Source organism: Otolemur garnettii, unplaced genomic scaffold, assembly GCF_000181295.1.
Source record: "Otolemur garnettii isolate 467f Iridium unplaced genomic scaffold, OtoGar3 scaffold00088, whole genome shotgun sequence".
Lineage (NCBI taxonomy): Eukaryota > Metazoa > Chordata > Mammalia > Primates > Galagidae > Otolemur > Otolemur garnettii.
The window spans coordinates 5,139,262-5,164,041 of record NW_003852483.1 but is presented as its reverse complement, the minus strand read 5'-3'; the positions used below and the strand labels follow the sequence as shown (position 1 = coordinate 5,164,041).

At 52.6% G+C, this 24,780-nt stretch overlaps 1 protein-coding gene across 1 annotated transcript in view; it reads left to right on the top strand.

Moving 5' to 3' along the window:
* The window catches only part of PHF2 (PHD finger protein 2), a gene marked incomplete at its 5' end in the record, with an annotated part of 49,781 nt that overhangs the window by 18,810 nt on the left and 6,191 nt on the right, over positions 1–24,780 (top strand). The window contains 15 exons of the mRNA XM_023516257.1: positions 1,244–1,404; positions 4,457–4,598; positions 7,299–7,485; positions 8,312–8,474; positions 9,977–10,064; positions 10,560–10,666; positions 12,089–12,180; positions 13,296–13,385; positions 13,933–14,301; positions 15,561–15,680; positions 16,339–16,457; positions 18,796–18,974; positions 19,081–19,151; positions 20,014–20,180; positions 24,442–24,719. Coding sequence (XP_023372025.1) covers positions 1,244–1,404; positions 4,457–4,598; positions 7,299–7,485; positions 8,312–8,474; positions 9,977–10,064; positions 10,560–10,666; positions 12,089–12,180; positions 13,296–13,385; positions 13,933–14,301; positions 15,561–15,680; positions 16,339–16,457; positions 18,796–18,974; positions 19,081–19,151; positions 20,014–20,180; positions 24,442–24,719 — 2,333 coding nt within the window. The remainder of the gene's footprint in view (positions 1–1,243; positions 1,405–4,456; positions 4,599–7,298; positions 7,486–8,311; positions 8,475–9,976; positions 10,065–10,559; positions 10,667–12,088; positions 12,181–13,295; positions 13,386–13,932; positions 14,302–15,560; positions 15,681–16,338; positions 16,458–18,795; positions 18,975–19,080; positions 19,152–20,013; positions 20,181–24,441; positions 24,720–24,780) is intronic.

Sequence of the window (24,780 nt, the reverse complement as noted above, 5' to 3'; positions counted from 1 at the left end):
CATGGGCTATGGCTGAGAAGTTCAGGTCCAGTTATGTGGCCCTGAGCAGACCAGGCTTTCCTGGACCCCCATGTTCCCCAGAAGATTGCTGGGACTGACAGTGCTCTGCAAAAGTTATTTGTCCCTTTTGCTTGAGTACCCCTCTCTTCTGCCTCTGGCTCTGTGGTGCCAGCAATGTCCAGTAGGGGGCAAGCCAGGACTAGACACTCTTGTTTTAAGTCTTTGGACTGGCACAATGCATGAGAGTCACCCTTGCCAGGTTGGGGTTAGCTTTCCCTCCTGCTGCTTTCTCTGTGGCAGCTATGGGGGCAGGCAAGGCTAGGCAGGTCAGGGTAAAAGGGTATCTGGTTTTTACCCCTACTCTCTCCACACAGCTTTATCCAAGGTCTTGCCCTTTGGGGTGTCCACAGTCTTGATAGCTCCTCCTCATTAGCTGTGACTCTGATGGCTTCTGTATCCTTGCTAAGGGGAATCCCTGCTAAGGGGAGTTGCAGGGTCTCAGGATGGTGAGTGAAGGACCTGCCCAGGTGTGGCTGTCAGTGTGGCCACTCTGGACAGCTCCCAGGGTTCCCAGGGCTCCCAGTGAGGGTTCTTGGCCCAGGTATTGAAAGGCAACATCTCCTTTAAGGCTTCATTTGTTTTATAAAATGGAGACAATAATTCCTGAAGTTGTATCATGATCTCGTGTCCCCAGGCTGTGGTCAAACACGGGAGCTGGCCTGCCCCAGAGCCCCCTCAGTTGTGCTTGAGTGCTAGACTCGCCTAGCCCTACCCAGTGGGGGTTCTCCTTGAACAGGGCTCCTTGTGCTTGGCTCAGCCTGACAGGGACTGTGCCTTTTGCTATGCCCTCACACCTCAACCTCCCCTTCTGGGGGAGGGGGAGCTACCCTCACCTATCAAGGGCTGGGAGGCAGTGAGGGCTAATCTCACTCAGGCCACAGTGCCTCCTGCCTCTCTGTACTTGGCAAGAAGGTACTTGTTACCACTGCCTTGAAGTGTATGGGATCAGTATTGGCTGCCACAGGTGGTGGGGTCTGTAAGTCAGCATCTGCTCTCTGGCTGCCTTGTGGCCCCTGGGTGTGGTGCCTCTGGCCAGGTCTCTTCCTGTGGCCATGGGAGGCCAGTGGCCAGGCAGGCTCAGCCTCTCTAGCCCCAAGGCCCCATACAAACTTGTTCTGGGGCAGGAGGCTGTTGTCTGTGGCCCTCAGGCCCAACACGGCCTCTGACCTGTGTTTCCTCACAGTGCTGAAGACGTGGTTGTCCGTGTGCCGGGCAGTCAGCTCACCCTGGGCTACATGGAGGAACATGGCTTCACCGAGCCAATCCTCGTCCCCAAGAAAGAAGGGCTGGGCCTAGCTGTCCCAGCCCCCACGTTCTATGTCAGTGACGTTGAGAACTATGTGGGTAAGTGCTATTGCCTTCACCTTACTATGGGGGCCAGACTGGGAAGCACTGGGGGCACCCACTGCCTGGTAGACGCTTTCCCTATGCCCTGGCTGCAGGGTATGGTGTGAGCAGGTGTGGCTAAAGGCTGGCTGCAGTCCATTCCTGGTGCTCTAAGATCAGACCCCACATCTCACCAAGACAACATGTGACCTGGCAGGGCCCTCCCCTCTCGGTTACTCTAGCTGCAAAGTGGGGTCTAGTCTGGTGGACCCGTTGGTTTGACAGCTGTGAATCCCATTACCATTACCTATGGGTACGCATGACACTGCCATGCCAGGAAGCCTGGTGTGTGGCACCTCTGCCCTATCCTGGCTGCCCAGTCTGGGGCCAGACACTCCTTGTTTGCACCAGACCGCCCCCACAGTATCAAGGCTGCTTCTCTTCTGGATTCTTCCTGGGTTCTGGCCAGTGTTGTGGACAGCTCCCATCTTTGATCCCCATGTAGCTCCTAGTGTGGTGACTGGCTTAGTCAGGCAGGTACGGGTGGAGGACGTGCCTGTGGGGAGATGCTGTCTAAAAGACAGGTGGCATTGAGAGGCCAGCTCACCTGGCAGTGACCCCAACAGGCAGTAGCCACTGAGGTCTTCCTAGTTGTTGGGGCTCAAAGTATTTGTGGGAGATGCTTGGGTAGCTGGTAGGGAAGACAGGAGAGGGTGCCAGCTTGGGCCCTGAGATGAGTGGCCCCAATGCTCTAAGCCTGCTTCCCTTCAGCAATGCAGCCATGTGGGGTGAGTGCTGACTGTTAAATGAGAAGCCACTGGGCACATGATGGCACCATGTGGGAGGCCACCATGTTCCATTTCAGCAGGGCTGAGGTGCTACCACCCTTCTCTGGAGCCACATGTCCAGCCTGGGGCCATCCAGGTCAGGCTCCCAGACTCATGTGGAGGAGGAAAGGCAAACGCCACGGGGGCTGGCAGGTTTCTCAGGGGTGGAGGTGGAAATGTCTTGCCCCATGTGTGGGGATGTTGGGTGACCCATAGGAGGGGCTAATACTGTGGGCTTCTTACTGAGGAGGAGGGCAGGCTGGGCATGCCTGGAGCAAGAATCCAGCCCCTGGTCATCTGTGTGCTCCAGGTCCATTTGTACTGGGACACGGCCATCCCACAGTCTACTTCTGTCTTGCTAAGTGATGCTGCTCAGATAGCCTTGTGAGCAGCAGTTTCATGAGTAAGCCCTGTTCTCATACTGAGACTCACCATACCAGCTCAGTCCTGGCACCTTCCTGGTGGTCTTTGCTAGATGTGAGCAGAGTTCTAGTGAGGCCCTACTCAGTGCTAGGTACTTCTCTGAGCTCTTCTCTGGAGGAGCTAGCTCATCCCCCCACAGCCACAAGGGCACACCCGGATTTGTCCCCTCCACAGCTGCCCCTATAGGAACAGGGAGGGTTTGGCTTTTAGGGGGTTTTATTGCTTTCATTCTTTCTTTTTCCTCTTACTATTATTATTTTTTATTATGGAGCTTGTCAAACACACACAAAAATGAGAGAGATAAGCAGTAAGCTCCCATATACTCCAATTTTTTTTTCTCCTGGAATATTTTATATTTATTTATTTATTTTGAGACAGAGTTTCACTAGGTTGCCCTCGGTAGAGTGCCGTGGTGTCACAGATCACAACAACCTCAAACTCCTGGGCTTAAGCGATTCTCTTGCTTCAGCCTCCCAAGTAGCTGGGACTACAGGCACCTGCCACAATACCAGGCTATTTTTTTTCTTGCAGTTGTCATTGTTGTTTAGCTGGCACAGTTTGGGCTCAAACCCGCCAGCCTGGGTGTATGTGGCCAGTGCCCTACCCACTGAGCTACGGGTGCCGCCCTCCTGGAATATTTTAAAGGAAATCTCTTAGCATGTATCATTTTACCCATTAAAAACTCAATATGTAGCTCTAACAAAAGTTTTTTTAAAAATGTAATTACAATTTCATCCTTGTATTCTATGACAGTAATGGTAATTCCCTGATTGTATGAAAGAGCCGGTTCACTCTTCCCAGGTGATGTAAAAATCCCTTTTTACATTTGGCTGTTTGCATCAGAATCCAAACATGTACCCCCATGTTGTATACGGGTTTTATGTCCCTGAAGTCTCTTTTGTCCTATGACAGCTGCTCCTTACATACCACAGGCTTGTTGGAGAAGGGGTCGTTGGTCCCGCACAATTTCTCACATCCGGGATTGGATGGTTGTCAATGTTCCTGTGGTATTGTTTAGCAGGTCCTTCTATCCCTGGTGTTTCCTATAAGCTCATGTCAGAGGCTTGCTTAGACTTGTGTCCAGGTTTCTGGCAGGACCCCCTCTGGGGTGGTTGTGCTTCTATTCCTGAGGAGGCCTGCAATGCCTGGTCACACAATTTAGTGATGCAGACACTGGCCATGAGCCCAGGCATCCAGCTTCAATCTGTCCACAGAAATCCCATAGTCTCTCACCTTGTGGCTGAGCCCATTAAGGAGCATGGAAAGGATAAGTTTGATAATTCCTGTCCTTCTTTCTTCTCCCTCTATCAATAATGAGTCTTTTGTAAAGAACTTTACCTCCCTGGCTGATTTTCCTCATCAGCTATTAAAAAGACTTTTTTTTAATGTATCATTTCACCAATTTTCAGAATATTGAATTGGTATACTAGAAATGCAGGTTTTTGATGTTTAATTTTAAAATATAGGTTCCCATGCATTATTTGGGATATACTTATACTAATTTGTTGCTCATCTGAAATTCAAGTTGACCAGTCTATGGCTTTATTTGCTAATCTGGCCATTCTTGCTAAACCTGTGATAAGGTCTGTGCTCTTGATGGTTAGAGAGAGGGAACAGTCAGGGCACTTTGTTAAGCCAGGAAACGGTGGGTTGGTGGAGGTGCACATTAGTGCTTAGAGCCTCGGTATCCAGCCTCCCAGTGACAGCCACCCTGCATGAGGGCAGCTGAGGTGTGTGAGTGCCCACTCTGTACCTCACAGCTTCATGGGAGGCCATAGCATCTTCCTGGGGTGCTCATGCTCCCCCTGCTGCCTCCCCAGGTCCAGAGCGGAGTGTGGATGTGACAGATGTCACCAAGCAGAAAGACTGCAAGATGAAGCTAAAGGAGTTCGTGGACTATTACTATAGCACCAACCGCAAGCGGGTCCTCAATGTCACCAACCTTGAGTTCTCCGACACCAGGTGAGCGGGGCCTCTCTCCAGGGGTGTTGGGGCTGGGAACTGGATCCAGGACCCCTGTCTGTTCTGGGGCTGTGGCCATCCTTTCTCTGGGAATCACCTGAATAACGAGGTCAAAGGTCTCAGGAGAGAGAAATACTGTACATGGCACATGCTGATTTTTACTATTTCTCTGCCTTTTTAAAATTTCCTTTTTCATTTTGTTGTTGTTGAAGCCTGCCCAGCCTACATATTACTGGCACACCTACTGACACCCTCACACACTTATGTATGTGCTTACACTGCCTCGCTCACATGGGATCACACTAGGGCCACTGCTCTGTGACATGCCTTCTTTACCTTCTCAGGCCCAGCTTTTCCCAGGCAGGAGGTCCCTGCACAGATGTGGCTTGGGTGACCTGGTTCCACTGGGTTGGTTCTAGGTATTCGATGTCATCAGCCCCACAATCACTGGTCACTGTCAGTGGAATTGTACTCATTTGGGGCTGGTCATATGCCAGCTTTTTGTTTCCTGGTGGCAGTGCTGCTGGTCCCACCCTTTGTTGCTGTGACCTTGCTCTCCCTCAGGACTCCATTCTTGGCAGTGGTTAATACCATGGATCCACCCCTTGTCCCCTTTCCATCAAATCCCCACTGCCCACCAGCTGGCGCTTTGGGAATGATCTGGAACAATGACTGTTAAGACATGAGTGGCTAAGTATGATTTCATTTTTGCAACATTTCTACCATGCCTACTTCCAAAAAGCACATGAAGTAACATATGTATGAAAGGGCAGGTAGAAAAAAAAATGATTGAATACCACACCAAGAAAGAGAATAGGAAACGGTACCAGGAGCCATAAAAAGATGATATAATTAGACATTGGATTTTATTTGAGCTTTCTGACAGCAAAGGCAAAAGGGGAAATGGGATGGATTATGGTATCTGCAAAAGCAGTATGTGTTGTTTTGGTGCCAGAAAACATACTAAGTCATGTCTCTATCAACTTACTTTGTTGCCTGACCTGAGGGGAATAGTCCTCATGGTGATAGGGCTGGGGGGCATGGTGCTTTGACCTATGGTTTCCTCTTGAGCCTCTCAAGGCCACCTTCTTTCCTCCTGTGTTCCTTGGCACAGACCAAGGACTATTTAGGGTATCATTTGCAGCTTTTATTGGGCACTCACCTCCCGGGGAATTCATGTGGGCTTGAATAAGGGCCATGAAATAGCCTGTCCTATACCATCTGAGTAGCAGTTCTCAACCTGTGGGTTGCAACCCCTTTCGGCTGTATTAAAGCTTCGGAGCTTTAGGAAGGTTGAGAACAACTGATCTAGAGGTAGGCAGAGTGATCTCTGTTTTCATCAGTAAATCCATCCCCCAATCTGTGACAGTCAGGCATGAATCCCTGGGCTGTCTGGGGCAGTTTTCATGGTTTACTGCATTGGGGGGCCTGCAGTGACCCACCAGCTACAAAATTACCTGCTGTGTACCAAATTGAGGGTCGTATGTCTACTGCCTGTCATTCAGATAACATAACACATCTACACTCTTGCTCACGGTGGCCTTGGGCTCCTGTAGGGGCTTTGGGACAACCCCCTAACTCAGAGAAGGGGCTGACTTTGCACCTGGGAAGCAGGCCCAGCCAGGGAAAGGGGGATGTTTGGGACTATACTGGAAGGTGGGGACAGCTGCCCCCCTGTGGTTTGTGATGTGTGAAGACCTGGCTAGAACTTGGAGGACCCTCCTCTTGTAGGGCACCCACATGTTAGTGGGTCTAGGGTTTGCTGTGGGTGTGGATTGGGGTGATAAGGACTGGAGAAGGGTGCTAGTTTGGACTATGCTGGAGACTTAGAGGTGAGATGCCCCAAGGGAAATGGCTCACCTTGAGCACATGGTACCAAGCAGAGGCTCCCCCAATCTATGTATAAGATTGTTGAGATTAGGGTGGCAGGATCAGGCTGTGATTTATGACAGGGTGAATGTGGCTTTCAAATAGAGACAGCAGCAGTGTCACCTGGAGTAGCAGAGACCTGGACAAACTCTGTCTTTCCAGAGGTAGCAAGAACTCCCAGACCTGGTTGTCAGTGGTGGCTGAAATGTCACCATAGGTGCTGCTGAGTTTGACTTTTTTCATGCATTTTTGTGCATTTTATCTAGGACAGTGACGTTTAATTGACTCAAAGTCTGCCTTTGCTTTTTCCCTGTCTTTCTTGGATACAAGTTGTCTTGATTTGACAGCAACCTGATGTAACAGGGAGTCACAGCACCTTTTTTTCTGCCCTGGAGAACAGTGGCTGTCATTCAGATGATGCCAGGAGGCACGTGTGTTGAACTTGAGAAATGACGTTTGCACTTAAGGTCCTATCATGCCACAGCCACACAAACATGGCGAATTCAGAAAGACTTGCTTTTCAGTCTCCCAGGAAAGGGAGCTCTCTGTCTGGGGTGGCCAATTCTTAGGGCTTCTCCTCACATTCTTCTGGGTGTGGAGACCAGCATTAGACCTGATCTGCCATAGCTATACCCAGAGACTGGGCTTGTTCTACCTTCTGCACTCCCCAGGTGCTTGTCCATGAAATGAGAGCAATGCCACATGGCCCACAGGTGGTGAGATAGAATGTGGAATGCTCTTCTCATAAGTCACCTATCCTGTCCCAGGGAGCATAAAAAGGGAAGTATCAGGTCCCCTCACCTCTGACCACTCTTTCTCTCCCACCCCTAGAATGTCCAGCTTTGTGGAGCCACCTGACATTGTGAAAAAATTGTCCTGGGTAGAAAATTACTGGCCAGATGATGCATTGCTGGCCAAGCCCAAAGTGACCAAGTACTGCCTGATCTGTGTGAAGGACAGCTACACTGACTTCCACATCGACTCTGGGGGAGCCTCTGCCTGGTACCACGTGCTAAAGGTGAGCCATGTCCCTTGGGGCATCTCGCCCTGGACACAGACACGGTCCATCTGCCAGATTGTCTGCAGTCACCATGAGCCCCAATTGTGGCCAGGATGCTACTACTTGAGAGGAACACTGGGATGTCCAGCCCTGGAATAGGAGGTCATGGAGATGTTTCTGGGTGGAGGAGCAGAGGATATAGGGGGCCTGAGAACCACATATCTCTTCCCAGTATGATTGGGGCTTGTTAATAGAAGGGCAAGGCTGCTGGGTGACGGAGCACTTAGAGCAGTAGGGAGATGTTGAGAAGAGGGGTCAGCAAGAGCCAGAGTCCCACAGAAACCAGTGGCAGGGTGATGGGAGCATATGAGCAGGCAGAGAGGGCTAGGAGGCTCATCACCAGGGGCAAAAGAAAGAAAAGAAGGCAGGGGAAAAGTGAGATGTAAATAATAACAGAAAAAATAAAGCTTTGGCTGGTGGCCATCCTTTCATCCTGCCTGGGATCCAAGCAACTCTCAGAGCAGAGCTACCTAGAACTCTTTTGACAGCTAGTTATGGCCATATTTATTGCATGGGCACCCACACCATTTGTAGTGCCACAGAATAATGGCATGTGGGATTATGGGATGTTGCCACTGACCATGCTAGGGGCTGTTACACTCAGAATCTTCCTGACACACAAACTTCTGAATTGCAAAGTATGTGTGCCCCTGATGTTGCAGGCAGGGTGCTTTTCAAGTCAGGGCCCATCACCTTCACTCCAGGAGCCCAAGATATGGTGGGCTTCCCCTCTGCCCTCAGCATCCCAGCATGGGGCAGCTCTGCCAATGGGCTCTCTTGGCAGGGAGAGAAGACCTTCTATCTCATCAGGCCAGCCTCGGCTAACATCTCCCTGTATGAGCGCTGGCGGTCTGCCTCTAACCACAGCGAGATGTTCTTTGCCGACCAGGTGGACAAATGCTACAAGTGCATCGTCAAGCAGGGCCAGACCCTCTTCATTCCCTCAGGTGAGCATGGGCAGCTGTGGGGACGCAGATCCTGGAGCACACTGACCCTCAGCCAGGTTACTACTCTGTTTCTGTGACAGGTCCCCACCATGGAGGTCTACCAGTGTCCCTGGCATGCCTGCTCCCTTGTCCGGGCCTAGGTTCTTGCTCTAACCTAGGCTCTGCAGAGGGGCGTGCAGTGGGGCTTGGTGGCAACAGGAGGTCTGAGTACCAACCTGCTGTCTGTCTAACAAGGGCATTCCTTGCCATGGAGCTACCTCATAGCCTGACTGGACTCATTTGGCCAAGCCCTGCATGGGAGAACCAGCTGGGAGAGCAATGTATAGGGTGGGTGGCTGTAGCATCAGTCAGCAAGGTCAACCTGAGCAGGACACAGGTGTCTGCTGATTTATAATATTTTGTTCAGGCATGTTTAGAATCTATGCTGAAGAAGAAAGCATGTTAGAGTAAAACCCAGACATCCTGCTGTTTCCCTCATAAATATTCTACTGTTTCTGAAGGACTTCCTTTTCTTTTAAAGTAATGCAATTACAGTACTGTCATCACACCTTAAAAAATGAACACTTTTTTTTTTTGTTGTTGTTGTTGTTGTTGTTGTTGTTGTTGAGACAGAGCCTCAAGCTGTCCCCCTGGGTAGAGTGCCGTGGCATTACAGCTCACAGCAACCTCCAACTCCTGGGCTTCAGCGAGTCTCCTGCCTCTGCCTCCCGAGTAGCTGGGACCACAGGCGCCCGCCACAACGCCCGGCTATTTTTTGGTTGCAGCCGTCATTGTTGTTTGGCGGGTCCGGGCTGGGGATTCGAACCTGCCACCTTAGGTGTACGTGGCTGGCGCCTTAGCCGGTTGAGCTATAGGCGCCGAGCCAAAAAATGAACACTTAATAGCAATTGCCTAGTATCAACAAAGAGCCAACTGATGTTCAGATTTTCTAATTGTTTTATAGGTGTTTTTTTCTATTTTAAATCTGGATCCATATGAGGCCCTCATACTTCCATTCATTTATAACCTTCTGAATCTTTTGTAATCTCTGGGTCCCCTCATCCCTTCCTTCCTTTAGGAAGAGCTGTGTATTGCCCAGAGTCTGGCCCCGGCTCTAACTCTGAGAATATATCCAACTATGGGGGAAATGTGGCCACCCTGCTTTGTCTCCTGGCCCTGCATGTGCAAGTCAGGGTGCCAGGTGGCTACTCCCAGGATGGGGCTTCCTTTCTTTGAATGTTGCCTTCATGTGGCTTGAGCAATTATCCACAGCTATACAGTACAGGGCTGGATTGAACAGATTGTGCCACCTCAGACATGGTCTCTCCCCTACCTCTCACGTGGAGGGTAGAGTGGGGCTGGGGTGCCCTGATGAAGCTGAAGAGGCAAATGGGGACACCAAGCCTTGCGGGACAGGATCCCAGGGGAGGCTAGCTTGGGTCTCTACCACTGCTGGTCTGGAGCCAGGACAGCCTCCTGTAGGACCATAGCAGAGGATCAGCCCCATGTTATCTCTCTCTTAGGCTGGATCTACGCCACGCTCACCCCAGTGGACTGCCTAGCCTTCGCGGGACATTTTCTCCACAGCCTGAGTGTGGAGATGCAGATGAGGTAGTGCCACCACACTGTCCACACTCTTAGGCTGTGCTGGCCATGGTCCTCCTCTGGCTGGGTCAGTGACAGGAATGTTGGCCTGAGTCCTGGCTTGGCTTGCCTTTGGGTGGCCTGGGCATGACCATCATCCTTGTTGGGTCTCCTTAAAATGTGGGAGGAAGGGGAAGTGGGCTCCAATGTCTTACAGGGTGTTTGATAGCCCAAGTCACCCTTTGGTGGGTTTGAGGTCACTTGAAAGGCTGCTGCCTTCTTTTCTTGAGCACTGGCCAAGCTCTCTAGTAGCTACAGCCATAAGGCTCTCATGGGTCCTGAGGTCTAGGTCCATGCAGATTGGTTGTCCCCTAGTCTACCTCAGCCATGCAGGACTCAGTGGGGAGGCCTGAGCTGTTATGGCCGAGATGTGGCCTTGGTATGGCTATGGCCTAGATTTACTCTCTAGCATTGACTAATTGGTGCTCAGTGCTTTGAATGGTTCTTTGCTGTGGCTTTCAGAGCTTACGAGGTGGAAAGGAGGTTGAAACTGGGCAGCCTGACTCAGTTTCCCAACTTTGAAACTGCTTGCTGGTACATGGGGAAGCATCTGCTCGAGGCATTCAAAGGTACCGGTCGCTCCAGGGTGGGAGTCTGAGACTGTGGCTGTTGGCTATGGGGGCAGGCAGACGTGGGACGGAATTCACTCTGTGGGTCTGAAAGCTGCCTTCTTGTGACCTGGCCAAGTCCCCTTGGGCCTCAGTTCTCTGGGCTTCAGTTTGCCTGTATGTTCAAAGTAGGGCTGGATTGAACAGGCTGGACCAGCTCAGCCACGGTATCTCTTATCAGGACTACTCTGTGCTTTAGAAAGAGCCCTGGGCTCTAGGTTAAGAGGGACAAATATGCCTGTATTCTCTATGCAGCATGGGTATTAGTAATATCCCCTCCACTCTCCACTGTGCTTCCATGGGGGGACTCACTCTGTAACGAGCCATTGAGTGTGAATGGGCTCCAGGTCCCCATGGGGACCCTCAGGGGCACAGTAGTTGGACCATGAGGCAGGTCCACAGCTTGCTCTCAGCCCTCTGTGGACACACTGGCTTCTGGCAGCCAGCAACCCTGCTTAGGTCTCCAGACTGCACAGGAGGTTTTGGGTTTGTGTAGGATTTCCCTTTTTAGTGGTGCTCTTCCCTGGAAGGCACTCATTTTTGGTTCTAATAACAGCCATGAGGTGAGACTCTTTTATCTAGAATGCTTTGCATTTTCGCTTTAGTTTGAGAAGCTGAAAATGGTCCTTAGTCTTGGCTGGCCAGCTTTCAATGACATTTTCTCATTGCTCCCCAAATACAGAGCTCTGAGCTTGACTCTGGCAGAAGAGGAGCCTAGCACTGCCCTCTGGGGGCTCATGCCAGAGGCAGTCTGACTGGTCAGCTAGGCCACCATGACCAAATCCTCCAGCCTAGGTCTTCCTCTATGAGGGGACAGCAGTCCAGCAGGCCCCAGGACCAAAAGGACCCAGGAAACTGCTTTGGGGCCTGGAGCACTCTACAGTGGGACAAGGGGAGGATGTACCTTTTCTGTTGGGCTAAGCTTAGCCACCAAAGGTGCATTAGAGGTGCTGCTTTAGTAGGAACCCAGCACCTGGCCAAACCGTGCTTGTTTCCTCAGCTGCGCCAATTGGCACATGATGGGGAAATAAGAAGGTGTCTGGGGATGCTGGTGCAGGGCCCTGATTACAGTATGTGGCCTATTTATTTCCTGGAGTGGCTGTGGCCCTTCAGTAAGGCAGGGCTGGGAATTGGGCAGAGAGGGGAGAGTCAGGCCACCTACATGTGAGGGCCAGTCCTTCCGCTTTGAAGGGCAGGCCTCTGGGAGGATGGGTGTCCCCAGGTTCCAAGAAGAACCGTTGGCAGTTGGGCAGGTGGCCATGGGTGGAGGCCTCTGGAAGGCTGGAGCCTCTGTACCCTTGGGTGGAGAGTGTGGCTGGGAGTGAAGTTGCCTGCTAGCAGCAGGCTAAGCATCCCCCTGAGCTCACCCACTTTCTTCCTCAGGCTCTCACAAATCTGGAAAACAGCTGCCTCCTCATCTAGTCCAAGGAGCTAAAATTCTCAATGGTGCTTTCAGATCATGGACAAAGAAGCAGGTTGGAATCATGTCACAAGTGCCTTAGGGTGGGGTAGCAGGGAATGAATGGAGGAGTGGGTAGCAGGTGGGTGGACCTGGCTGGAGACCTGGGAACAAGGGCTCATCCTGCCTCAGAGAGATACAGCCTGGGAAGGGCAGGTGTATCTGCCCTATGATACACAGGAGAGCACTGTGTGAGCTCAGAAAGGCCAAAGGGCGGGAACAGCTGACCCTATGATGAGGCATCTAATTCTGGGCAGGGGATACTCTTCTCTCTTCCTAGTTGGCCTTCACTCTAGCAGAGAAGCCAGGCTGCTGGTTGCGGGTACATTCTCCCCAGCCAACTTGCTCTGTGACCAGAACAAGCCCTCTCTGTGACCCCTTCCTGATAAGCCTACTGAAATAGCCCCCCTGGGTATGTTGAAGCTGCTTCCCCAACAAAGGCTGGCTTCTCATTTCCCTTAGTGTCTTGCTTGGGTCATGGCTACAGAAGGGAGGGGAAGGTCCAGCCCAGCCTCGGGCACTCTTTGGGGACAGTGTTTCCTGCAGGGGCTCTCCTGTGCTAAGTCACATGCCCACCTCTAGCCTGAGGGAGAAGGGTACCCTCCTAGGTCAGAGAGAGTGGGGTCTGCAGAGGGTCTTCAGGAGGGGGATACCAGGCAAGGAACACTGTGTGCAGTTGCTTCTCTCATGAGTGGGACAGGTGAGAGGAAGCTAGAACCATCCTGTGGCCGCCATCTCCTTCAAGCCTCAAGGCCTGGGAGAGTCCAGGGAGTCCTTCCCACTTTACATCAGTTGCATAGCCAGATGGAATGGCCTCAAGACCAGGAAGAAGGGATGGGGCCCGTGTCTCCTGTACACTCTACTGGTGGTGGCCTCTGGGATTCTACCTGTAGAGTGGAGGCCATAGCAGAGCCTTCTCATCAGGGCAAGATCTGGCCAGAGACATGGGTCCAGGTATTCTAAGACTTCATGCAGCCAGGTCATACCCCATGACAGCCCCTCACCCTGTATCCATCTGGGTGGCTGGTGGTCTTGGCTTGGCAGCAGGAAATGGTCTGGTGGGGTGCAGGGGGGCAATCAGGAGCCACAGAGGCCCAAGTTGGGGATGACCCTGCGCCTGGTATCCTGCAGGCTTTGGCAGAGCATGAGGACGAGCTCCCAGAGCACTTCAAACCTTCGCAGCTCATCAAAGACCTGGCCAAAGAGATCCGGCTCAGCGAGGTAGGTCTCTGTCCATGCACTGGGCCAGACCTCTGGGGATGATGGAGGACCTGCCTGTCTATCTCTGAGCTTGGGGGTTAGTCTGGCCCAGAGCTGCCAGTCCAGGGAAGGCCAGCATCCCAGGTAGCCCTCCTTGTGCCCTCCCGGGTGGGCTCTCCTGCATGAGGATCAGGGTCCCAGGGCTCAGGCTGGTCAGCTGTGTCCTGATGTGAGCATGCTGGGAATGAGAGAGGGCATTGGGCCACTCTGCAGCTCCCATGGGGGGCACTCTGGGGAAGGAGGCTTTGGTTCAGTCCCTCCAATCTCAGCTCAAGAAAGCCTGGAGGAGTTCCCCTGTGCCCAGGGTAGGATAGAAGAGCCCTAGGGCTGTGAGGAATCAAGTGGCCAATGGTGGGGACAGAGTGAGCATGTCACACCATGGCATGGGACAGATGAGCCTTTCTGGGCTGACAGCCTTTATCACTGTGGCATTAAGTCCTGGCATGTGGACCTCCTGGGCCACAGTTTCGAATAAGCAGCATGTGACTTTCTCCTTTCTATACCTCAGAACGCCTCCAAAGCCGCCCGACCAGAAGTGAATGCTGTTGCCGCCTCAGATGAGGTCTGCGACGGGGAGCGGGAGAAAGAGGAACCCCCATCTCCCATTGAGGCCACCCCACCTCGATCCCTCCTGGAGAAAGTGTCCAAAAAAAAGACTCCCAAAACTGTGAAGATGCCCAAGCCATCCAAAATTCCCAAACCTCCCAAGCCCCCCAAGCCCCCAAAACCCCCCAAAACGCTAAAGCTCAAAGATGGAGGCAAGAAAAAAGGGAAGAAGTCCCGGGAGTCAGCCTCGCCCACCATCCCCAACTTGGACCTGCTTGAAGCCCACACCAAGGAGGCGCTGACCAAGATGGAGCCGCCCAAGAAGGGCAAGGTGGGGGCCACCTTACCCTAAGTCCTTACCTCACTGCCAGCTGCACTGTGGCACCTCTTAGGGACAGGGCCCATGGGGACAGCTGGGGCTACTTGTTCTCCAGGTGCTTCTGGCTGGAAGGGAGGGGAGGCCAGAGTGCAGCTCTTGGCAGCACTCCTGTAGGATGAGCCACCAGGAGGGTGTGAGGGTCTGTACTCTTGCCCAGCAGATGCATTTCCTTGATGCTCCCAACCAGGATGCTGCATCCAGGCTCAGACCTCAGGCAGGCAGGCTCTGCTCCAGTGAGCTGCAGAGTGATAGGACTTGGGAAGAGGCCTCACAGAGGAGGGCAGCATTGTGTATGTGTGTGTGTGTGCTGTCTAAAAGGCAGCACCCAGGAGGACCAGCTGGTGGTGGTGGGACAGGGTGATCTTGTAGGAGGGAGTGATCCAGCTTAATCTTCTCAGCCAGTTAGGAAGTTTCCAGTGTATAAAGAAGCCCCTGGAACAAGGCATTGGGGCTGAGTCCTGAAGGTGGACAAATTGTTCATAGAAACAGCAGAGAGAAGGCCAGTGGAGGGGGTCCTCAGAGTGGGCCAGGGACTGGGTTGCCCTGGTAGAACCCCTGTGGATAGTAAAACAGATGGGCCTGGCCCTGAGAACTCACTCAGACTAAAGGGTCTTAGGTTTAAGCTTCAGGGACCATGAGCCCCTGAGTTCAAGCACCATTCAATGTGAGCTTCTGCCAGAAAGAGGCTGTTACTTACTTTCTTGGAGCCAGGAACTGCCAGTGCCAGCATCATAGGGGTGCAGTGAGACACATTTGTGTTCTCTTTCTAAGGGCTAGTATGAATGAATGAGTAAACATATGGCTATATGAATGATTGGATGGGCTGTGAATAGATGGCTTAATGGATGAATAAATGAATGGATAGATGAACAAATAGATGGATGGATAAGCAAACGAGTGGGCAAATGAGTAGATGTATAACGAACGAATAGATAGATGAGCGGATGGGTAGATGAATGAATGGATGAACAAATGAATAGACTGCATTAGCTAATAGATGAATAGATGGGCAAATGAATGAATGGAAGACCAGGTGGATGAATGGGTAGATGAGAAAATGGATAGATGAAGGGTTAGATGAAGAGCCAGGTGGATGGATGGATTGTAACATGCAGGCAGCAGGAGGCATGGGATCTGTGTGGCCATGCCTTTGTACTGTAGCTGGAAGGAGTCCCAATCCCTCTCTGGGTCATGGCTGTTCTGTTTTCTAGGCCACAAAGAGTGTCCTGAGTGTACCCAATAAGGATGTGGTCCACACGCAGAATGATGTGGAGAGACTGGAAATCCGAGAGCAAACTAAGAGCAAATCAGAGGCCAAGTGGAAGTACAAGGTAAGATGTGTATGTGTGTGTGCATGCGTCTACGGCTCTATGAGTGTGAGCAAAGATGTAAGCCTTTGAGGCCTTCTGCGTGTGAGGGCACATGCAGATTTGGCTGTGTGGGCCTAGAGCAGGCGTCCTTAAACTATGGCCTGCAGGCCACTTGCAGCCCGCCTAGGACATTTATCTGGCCCGCCGGGTGTTTTTGCTGCCACTGCTTGTCCTGCTTAGCAGCTGACTCATCCTGGGGACTGCAGTCCGGCCCTCCATTGGTCTGAGGAACAATGAACTGGCCCCTTGTTTAAAAAGTTTGAGGACCCCTGGCCTAGAGTGTGTGTGTCCTCCTATGGCCATCTTCCATGGGAGGTGGGTATAAGAGATTGAGTGTGTCACCCCCTCGTTGATGGTGTTTCCCTTCACTGTCGACACTCTGGTTTGTTCCTCTGCAGCAGCATGCAGGGCAGGTCCTACATCCCAGGGGCTGTGGTGGGTGCTGAGTCCATGGGGTGCAGCCACTGAGTGCCCTTCGGCAACCCAGGCAGCTATCGGAGTCGTGGGAGACTATCCCTCAATGTGTTCCTGGCAGCTGCCTCTACTCACTGACGCTTGTTGGGGTCCTGACTCCCTACTCCCACGGGGGCTCAGAGACAGCCCTGGTCTTGCTTTTCAGAACAGCAAACCTGACTCCTTACTGAAGATGGAGGAAGAGCAGAAGCTGGAGAAGTCGCCTCTGGCTGGGAACAAGGACAACAAGTTCTCTTTTTCTTTCTCCAACAAGAAACTCCTTGGGTATGTGAGTGCTCAGATGGGCAGTGACCACGCACACACCTCACATCATGGACACCACATGTGTATACACATACACCATACATACCACATCATGCAACACATGCTCACCATATATACTCATACCACATAGCACGCATGCATTCTGCATCACAGGCAAATCACAGACATACACAGTGTATTGCAGCATATGCACCCACAAACCTCACACATACCCCACACACAAACCACGTATACCCCACACTGTGCATACACAGCCTTTGGCTGACACACCCTTAGGTGGGCTCCCCAGGCCAGTCTTCTTTGCTTCTGAGCCCCTGACTCAACCAACTATATCCCTGGGCCCTGCACAACTTCATCAGGTCCCAGACATCAGGAGAGCTGTGTCCCTGCTTCTCACAGTGCCTGTTCTTCAGGGCTGGTGTGGGGAAGTAGACCTGCCTGCGTGGTATGGGTTGGGAGGATATACCTACCTGTGGTTAGGGATGGCTCTGGGCAGGAAGGAAGAGTATGTGACTCCATGGATGTTAGATATGCTGCTATTGTGGGCTGGCACTGACATCTTAGTTCTTCGAACCCATTGGCCAGTGGGGAAAGACTGATAGGAAACCAGCATGGGGCCTTGGGTGCCAAGGACCTGGCCCATCTGGGAATCAGAAGGACTTCCTGGAGTAGGTGTCACTAAGCAGAGAGACAGAGGGCTGGTCTCAGCAGGCACACGATGGGTGCTGAGGGCTGTTAGCCAGGTATGGTCAAGAGAGCCTTGAAGTTCTAGCTGTGACAGCTGAGCCTATGTTCTTACTGGTGCATGGAGGTGTGTTGCCTGCTGATGCCCCAGGCTGGACTGGGAGCCAGACAAGTCCTTGTGGGAGTGGTGGAACTTTTATACAGCGGACACTGACTGACTTGGTTTGGTCTCAGTTTTTTCATTCAAAAGGTGGGAGGAAGGAGGGGCAAGGAAGGCAGGGAGCTCAGTGAGGGAAGCATGTCCATGGGGCCCCATGCTGCCCCAGGCTATAGCCCTGAGCACGTTTATTGCTTTGTGTGAATGAAGCTTCACCCTTAGGGCTTGGTACTAGCTGTCTGATGGTGCTGTAGAGAGTTTGGAATGGAGACAAGAAAGTTTGACATGATTCAGTAGCTGTGTGCACACACACGTGTGTATGCTGTGACTCAGCTTACAGGCAAAGGGCTCTTTGCCACCCCTTCACTTAAGAGTGTTGGAGGCAACTTCATCCCCAGTGCCCTGTCCAGATGTTTTAATTTGTACTTGCCCAGGATTGGAGCTGTGTCATTTTTAAGTTCCAGATGTTTCTGCCTCATCTTGTTGTTCCTACTACTGAGAGAAAAACCTGTCTTCATACCTCTGGGGGCTGAGGCTAGAGCTATTCACATGCTAAGAGCCTGGGATTCTCCTTGTCTTGAAGTAGTCCTGCCTCACCCTAGCAGGGAGACAAGTCCACAGTATGACAGACCCTTGCATCTGCCCTGTGGCTTTGGCCCTGAATAATTTTTACAAAATACCTATGCAGAAAAAAGCGAGAAGGTTGGATCTTGTTCCTGTCAGGTGCTGGTTCAGTAGGCACCAGGGTTCCCAAGCACGCTGGAGCAGGCTCATGCTTGTCTGGTGGCCCTGGAAGAGTTGGAGTTCCTGACTCTATCTAGCATTTAACCTGCCTGGGAAAGGGGTCTTTCTACTCCTTGTGAGCTGTGTATTAGGGCCAAATGTGGGGGACACAGCCCTGGGAAGGAGGCTGTGAAGCTGGGGAGTGTCCCCTCTCTTTTCTTTTTTTTTTTTTTCTCTTAGTTTCACTATGTTGCCCGCCCTCACTCTTGGTAGAGTGCAGTGGCATCACAGCTCACAGCAACGTCCAACTCCTGGGCTCAAGCAAGTCTCCTGTCTCAGCCTCCCAAGTAGCTAGGACCACAGGCGCCCGCCACAACGCCTGGCTATTTTTTTGGTTGCAGCCGTCATTGTGGTTTGGCGGGCCCAGGCTGGACGCGAACCCACCACCTTAGGTGTATGTGGCTGGCGCCTTAGCCGCTTGAGCCACAGGCGCCGAGCCAGTGTCCCCTCTCTTAAAGAGGTAACTTTCTACAATGAGGATGGAGGGTCCACAGTCCCAGCCTGGCCCCCTTCTACCAGCTTCTTGCCCTTCTTACTGAGTCCCAGTGGGCCTGGGACTTCCTCAGGTGGCAAGGATAGTGCCTGCCTCTGTAAGGTCCCTGTGCCTTTTACCTAGTGGAATACTGGGACTTGGACTAGGACCCGTGGGAGGACCTGCCCACCTGCTGGCCATGGGCCATATGGATGCCACTGACTCGCTGACTTCTGCCCTAGCTCCAAGGCTCTCAGGCCCCCCACGAATCCTGGTGTGTTCGGGGCCTTACAGAACTTCAAGGAGGACAAGCCCAAGCCCGTGCGGGACGAGTATGAGTATGTGTCTGATGATGGGGAGCTCAAGATTGATGAGTTTCCCATCAGGAGGAAGAAAAACACTCCGAAAAGGGACTTATCTTGTAAGTTGGGAAGGGGCATTGTTGGGGGGGGGTCCCAGCCCACTGGTGAGAGGTTAGCCAGGACCCCCAAGGTGGGCTGCAGGACACTCCTCTGCTGTGCTTTCAGTTTTGTTGGAGAAGAAGGAGGTGCTCCCCATGCCCGTCACGAAGCCAAAGCTGGACTCAGCAGTATACAAGGTGAGCCACCTTCTAAGGCCCTGCTGTCCATCTCTGTGGCCATCTTTGGGAGGTCCCCAAGGCTTCCAGGTCCTCATAGACCCCAAGGTGGTCTCTGAGGTTGTTTCTGTATAAGGTGGTAGAGAAGCGTCCTCATGCTCACCCCATCCTTTCTTGGGTAAATTCTCATGGGCAGGCTATGGCTGGGCTCAGGTTTGGCATTGGTGCAGGAGGGACAAGTATGTATGTGAGCTTGTGACCACCAGTGCTGAAAGCAAGCGCGAGTTAGGGAGGGTCTACAGGGGTCTCTGCATGTGGTAGAGGCCTCAGGACCCACCCTATGCAAAGAATGCAATAAGACTTGCCCACAAAATGGGAGCAGTGGAGGGGGGGAATTTTGTGAAGGGAGGTCTTGCACTAAGATGACCTTTACGGCCATGTCCAACTCCAAGACACAGTGGCCATCTCTCCCTGCTGAGCCAACTTGCCAGGCAAGTTATCTGGATCTGAGTCTCTTAGCCAGTTTCCTCAAGCCTGAGATCCCTCAGGGATGGCAGGCACAGTCCCAGCCTCTTCTCCAACCATAGTAGTTTTATCTCTGTTAGATATTAGGGCTCTCTCATGTGTGCATCTCTGAAGCAGAGTTTCTCTGTAAAAACTGTGCATGGTGTGGTCCTAGGGTCCTAGGAGAGCTCTGGCACCCACAACTGCCCCGCCATTACAGGGGCAGTCAGACCCCGGCAATGTTCATTAGGAGGGCAGTACTCTTTAAAAACTCTTAAAAACCTATCTTAGCCACTGAAAGGAAAAATTAATCCCCCCTCCTCCTCCCAAGCTCTTCTGTGACCTGTATCTCCTCTGACCAGCTGCTCTGTCTCTGTAGCAGCAGAGTGACGACTCCTCGGATGAGGGCTCACTGCACATTGACACGGACACTAAGCCTGGCCGCAACACCAAAGTCAAGAAAGAGAGTGGGAGCTCAGCAGCTGGCATCCTCGACCTGCTACAGGCCAGCGAGGAGGTTGGCGCCCTGGAGTATAACCCCAGCAGGTGTGTCCCATCCCCACCCTGGCAGCACCCATGGCATGGCGAGTAGGCAGGCCACTACTGGCCATGGGCTACAGTGCAGGAGATGGTGCTGGGATGACCCCTGGTCTGGGCAGAAGGGCACACAGAAGGGTAAGGACATTGGCTAGGTCATCCCAGAGAAATGAGTTAGTCCCATTCCAGCGTTGCTTTCAACCAAGGGCAGGGGTTCATTTCTCTTCTATGGTCCTAATTAAATTCTCTCTGAATCACAGGTTTTTAAAATTTTTTTGAATACTAAGACTACTGTTTTTTCAAGTGGAATTTTATAGGTAACTGAGGCATCCCCCTCTATAGCACTCCAGGGCTCAGGCAGGGGACACCAGTTGCTATAGGGGGTGGTGCTCAAACAGCTCTCCTGGTCCTCAGATGCAGCTGCAGGCTCCTACTGCACAGATGGGCAAACTGAGACTCAAGAGAGCTTAGACAACTTGCCTCTAGCCACAGTGCTAGAAAATAGAGGCAGGCCACAATCTCCATTTGCCTGATTCCAGAGTCTAAGCTTGGGGTTTTTGGAAGATTGACTAGTGTTGGGTCATGATGTCTAGGTGTGAGCAGCTAGTCCTTTGTCCAGATGGAGTGACTTGGCTTGAGGAAGGCAGGACCCATGTGGCTAGTAGGGACTAGGACTGCTCAGTTTCCCCAGATCTGTCTCTTAGAGTCTGTGGTTTCCAGAATGAATGACCCAGGTCTGCGTTGTTGAGCCATTCAGCATAACGCATTGCTCGATGGGCAGGTGGAGGCCACAGATCAGGCCTGCTTAGACAGACAGGGGGTCTTGGGTAAGACAGATTAAGGACTTGATTGAAAAGAGCTTTTGCTAAATCAGTTGGCTGTATTTTATTTCATAAATTGCTATTTTGCATGCAATATTATGTTCTTATAATATTAAACATAAAAAGACAGCAAAAAGGTGCTTTCATTTAATGGGAGTGAAGTGTGACTGAAGGGTTCCACAGTGCCTTGGGATGCAGATTTTCTGCTTGGCAGTTAGGTGGTTTCTGTCTGCATTTAGGCCTGAGCACCTTGCTGTGGAGAAGTGCTGGTAGATGGGAGGGGAAGCCTCACTGTAAGCCACACCTCTCTGTCAATGACAGCAGCAGCATCCCTCTCTGCACAGTGCTCCATGAAGCCCTTTTGGGGATTCCTATCTTTTGGGAAGAGTTGTGCACTAGCTGATGGCTTGGTTACTGGGGTGGCCCCCTAAATAAGCTGAGTCCCCTTGAAGTGTGTGGAGAGACCTAGGGAGCTGTGGGCATGGAGCATGCCTGAGCTCATCCAAGGTGAGGGAAGACAGGGCTGAGCTCCTCAGCCTGGGGCCACCAGGGATTTGTCATGGACACTTGGGGACATGTGTGTGAGGGGTGTGAAGTTGAGGACCCAGGCATGGGAGGGCTTCACACCTACGTCTGTAAGGATGTACTGTGTCCTGGGCTCCTGGCTGTGAATCTCAGTTCAGAAGTGGGGGCAGCCCATCTGTGGATATGCTGCCCACAAGAAATACAGAGGTCTCACAGCCTATGTAGGGGTGCAGGTTCCACAGACGCTGCGTGTGTCCTCACACGTGGATGTACATGCACACTTGCCCGCTGGGGGCCTGCAAGGCTGTGGTTCCCCCCAGCCTGCCTCAGGCAGTTCCTCTCCCGGAGTCTTCATTTGGAGCATAGGTCAGTTTTTGATGGTCCATTTGCTCTGTTTTAAGTACTAGTTGTTTGGAAAAAACAACTGAAGAAAACGGAGGAAAATATGTTAATTTCGTGTGGATGGTTTGCTTAGTGTTTACTGCTAGGGGGAAAGGAGAAGATTTGGAATGCTAATTGGAGGATTAAAGTATTATTTTCCATGCTGACTGGTTAAACTTTGCTCATTGATTCACCCACGACCTGCAGACCGACAAGGCTAGCCAGGCGTGCGGTCCCTACCTCTTGGGTTATCCAGATGGCGTGGGGTGGGCAACTTGCTTCCATGCTGGCTTTGGTGAGGAGCCCACTGCATGTGTTGGGACCCTCACAGTGGGTGTCCTGGGCCCATGGCTGGGGTGTAGGCCTGTCATTCTCCAGTCTGCCCTGGCCCTGGAGGCAAGTGAGGGGGCAAGGGCAGGGCCTGTTTGGAGGGTGCAGGGGGATGACTTGCTTGCTCTTGCTGGCTCATGAGCTGGAATGGGGAAGGGTCTGTTCCTGCTGCTGCATCACTAAGGGTGACATAGCAGTGACAACACCAGGTCAGGCCCTGGCCTGCAGCACCATGGCTCATGTGGTGTAGACTATGCTGTGAGAGCAGCTCCAGCAGGCTGACCGTGCTTCATTTCCCCATTGTGTGGCTTTGGGACCTCAATCCTGCTCAGTTCCAGGGAAACCCCAAATTGCATTGCTATCCAGTGTGTCTCAGACAGAGCCTGGGAGGTAGCATTTGTGGTAGGCTGCAGTAAGGTACACCTCCCCAAACCAGCGCAAAGTTCCTTTAAATTGGCTTGATCCTCAGAGAGCTGAGGCTTGGGCCTCTGGACTGTCCCTCGCAGACCAAGCTTGTGTCACCAGCCCCAAGGCCTCTGTGTCATTGTTCACTGGGGCAGCCTCAGTCTTGGGAGCCCTCTGTAGGGGCCTGGTAAGGATGGGTCCCTGGTAAGGATGCCCCAGGTGCCTCAGCCTCTGTCTGGTGACGCTGGGTGAGTATAGACCTGCTGAACTGGGTTGGTGGCCTGCCCACAACTGCCTTGGCCTCTTCTTTCTTATCTTATATGTGTGCTATGTCCTCAAGACTCTGGACAGTGCCATAGCTCGCTTATGGCCACTCTTGCCCAGTGTTTTGGTCTTGGGTTCCTCACAGATCCATCTCTTGCCCCACCCTATTCTCACTAAGGCTTGTGATCCCTTCTCATGTACATGGTCTTTCTAAAAGTTCTAGTACTTCTTGGATATAGTGGGTAGGGGCAAGAGGAGAGGGGATAGGGGCTTGAGAGAGGTAGATGCCAATACAGGTGTCCTAGGAGGGGAGTCTAGACCCAAGAGCACCAGATGCAGTAATAGCTAAGGCTGGGCTTGGCCAATGGCAGGGCCTCTCTCTTAGGCTAGGATATACTGACCTGTCCTGGAGTGGGCCAGGTTTAGGCTGCAGGACAGTGGGCAGGGGTAAAGACTAGAAAGGGATGCTGCAGGGAGACATCCACTGGGCTGGCCTGTGAGAACTGTGGGGAAGCATAGGGCCTTCCATCCTGGCTATACATAGCATCTGGAGCCTAGAGCAGATTCCTGACTTAGAGTCTCTGGAAGGGCCTGGGCATTGCCATTTTTAAGCAGCCTAGGCAGTTATGGTGCACAGGTGGATGGGGGTCCTTGCTGTAGGAAGGTATGGGCTGGGGCAGAGCAGGTCCCGTACAGAGGCCACAGCTGGACCCCCATGGGAGAGTCTGGTGGGGATGAGACAAGATCCCCTGAGGAGGCCAGGAGTTGGCCTTGAAGATCTTCACTGTTTAGCAGCATCTGGTCTCTGGTGGTGACGTTGGTCACCTTGATCTACCCCCTCCACACATCTAGAAAGGCTGATCACACACTGGGCATTTCATAGGCTTCTTCTGGAAAGAGAGGAGCCAGGGCAGTCAGGAGTTGGTGCTGGCATAGACATGCAGCAGGGGACAAGAACATGGGCAGGAGAGCACAGGTTGCATGCTGTGGGCAGGGGAAGGATGGGGTCTTTGTGAAGGCTTCCAGAGAGGGCTGAGCTTGGGTAAGCTGAGGTACAACTCTGCCTCTCCAGGTGCCAGTGCAGGTGTGGGGGTGGCAAGAGGGTGCCATGGGTGGCAAGAGGGTGCCATGCCATCTTGAGGCAAGGAAGGACATATGGAAGGTGCAGGGAAGGGATGCCCAGGACTGGGGTTAAGGATGTGAGGATGGGGTCTGCAGTGGTGAGAGAAGCCTGAGGGGGTATGCAGGGTGGTTAGGGGTGCTGAGGGAGGCAGCTGAGTTGGCTTGCCAGTTTTAAGGGCACAGAGCCGAGAGCGTGACCATGCATGGGCTAAACATCCTTTCTGGCTGCCATCCTCTCTTGTGTTTCCTCTGCATGCCAGAATCTGTCCCTTGGCCTCCAACCCTCCCTGTGGTAAGTGAGCAGAGAATTCATCAGCTCACCGTCTCCACACCATGCCCTCCTGTTGGCCACCAGGCCAAGAGTTTGTATAGGCAGTGGGCTGAGGGCTGTGGGCTGAGTGCCTGTCTCCCTGTGCCCCCAGCCAGCCCCCGGCCTCCCCCAGCACGCAGGAAGCCATTCAGGGAATGCTGTCCATGGCCAACCTGCAGGCCTCCGACTCCTGCCTGCAGACCACCTGGGGTGCTGGCCAGGCCAAGGGGAGCTCTTTGGCAGCCCACAGTGCCCGGAAGAATGGGAGTAGTGGCGGCAAGAGTGTGGGCAAGAGGCTGCTGAAGAGGGCTGCCAAGAACAGTGTGGACCTGGACGACTATGAGGAGGAACAGGACCACCTGGATGCCTGCTTCAAGGACTCAGACTATGGTGAGTACTGTGGCCGAGTGGGCAGGGTCAGCATTGCCCACAGCAATGCAATTTGGGGTTT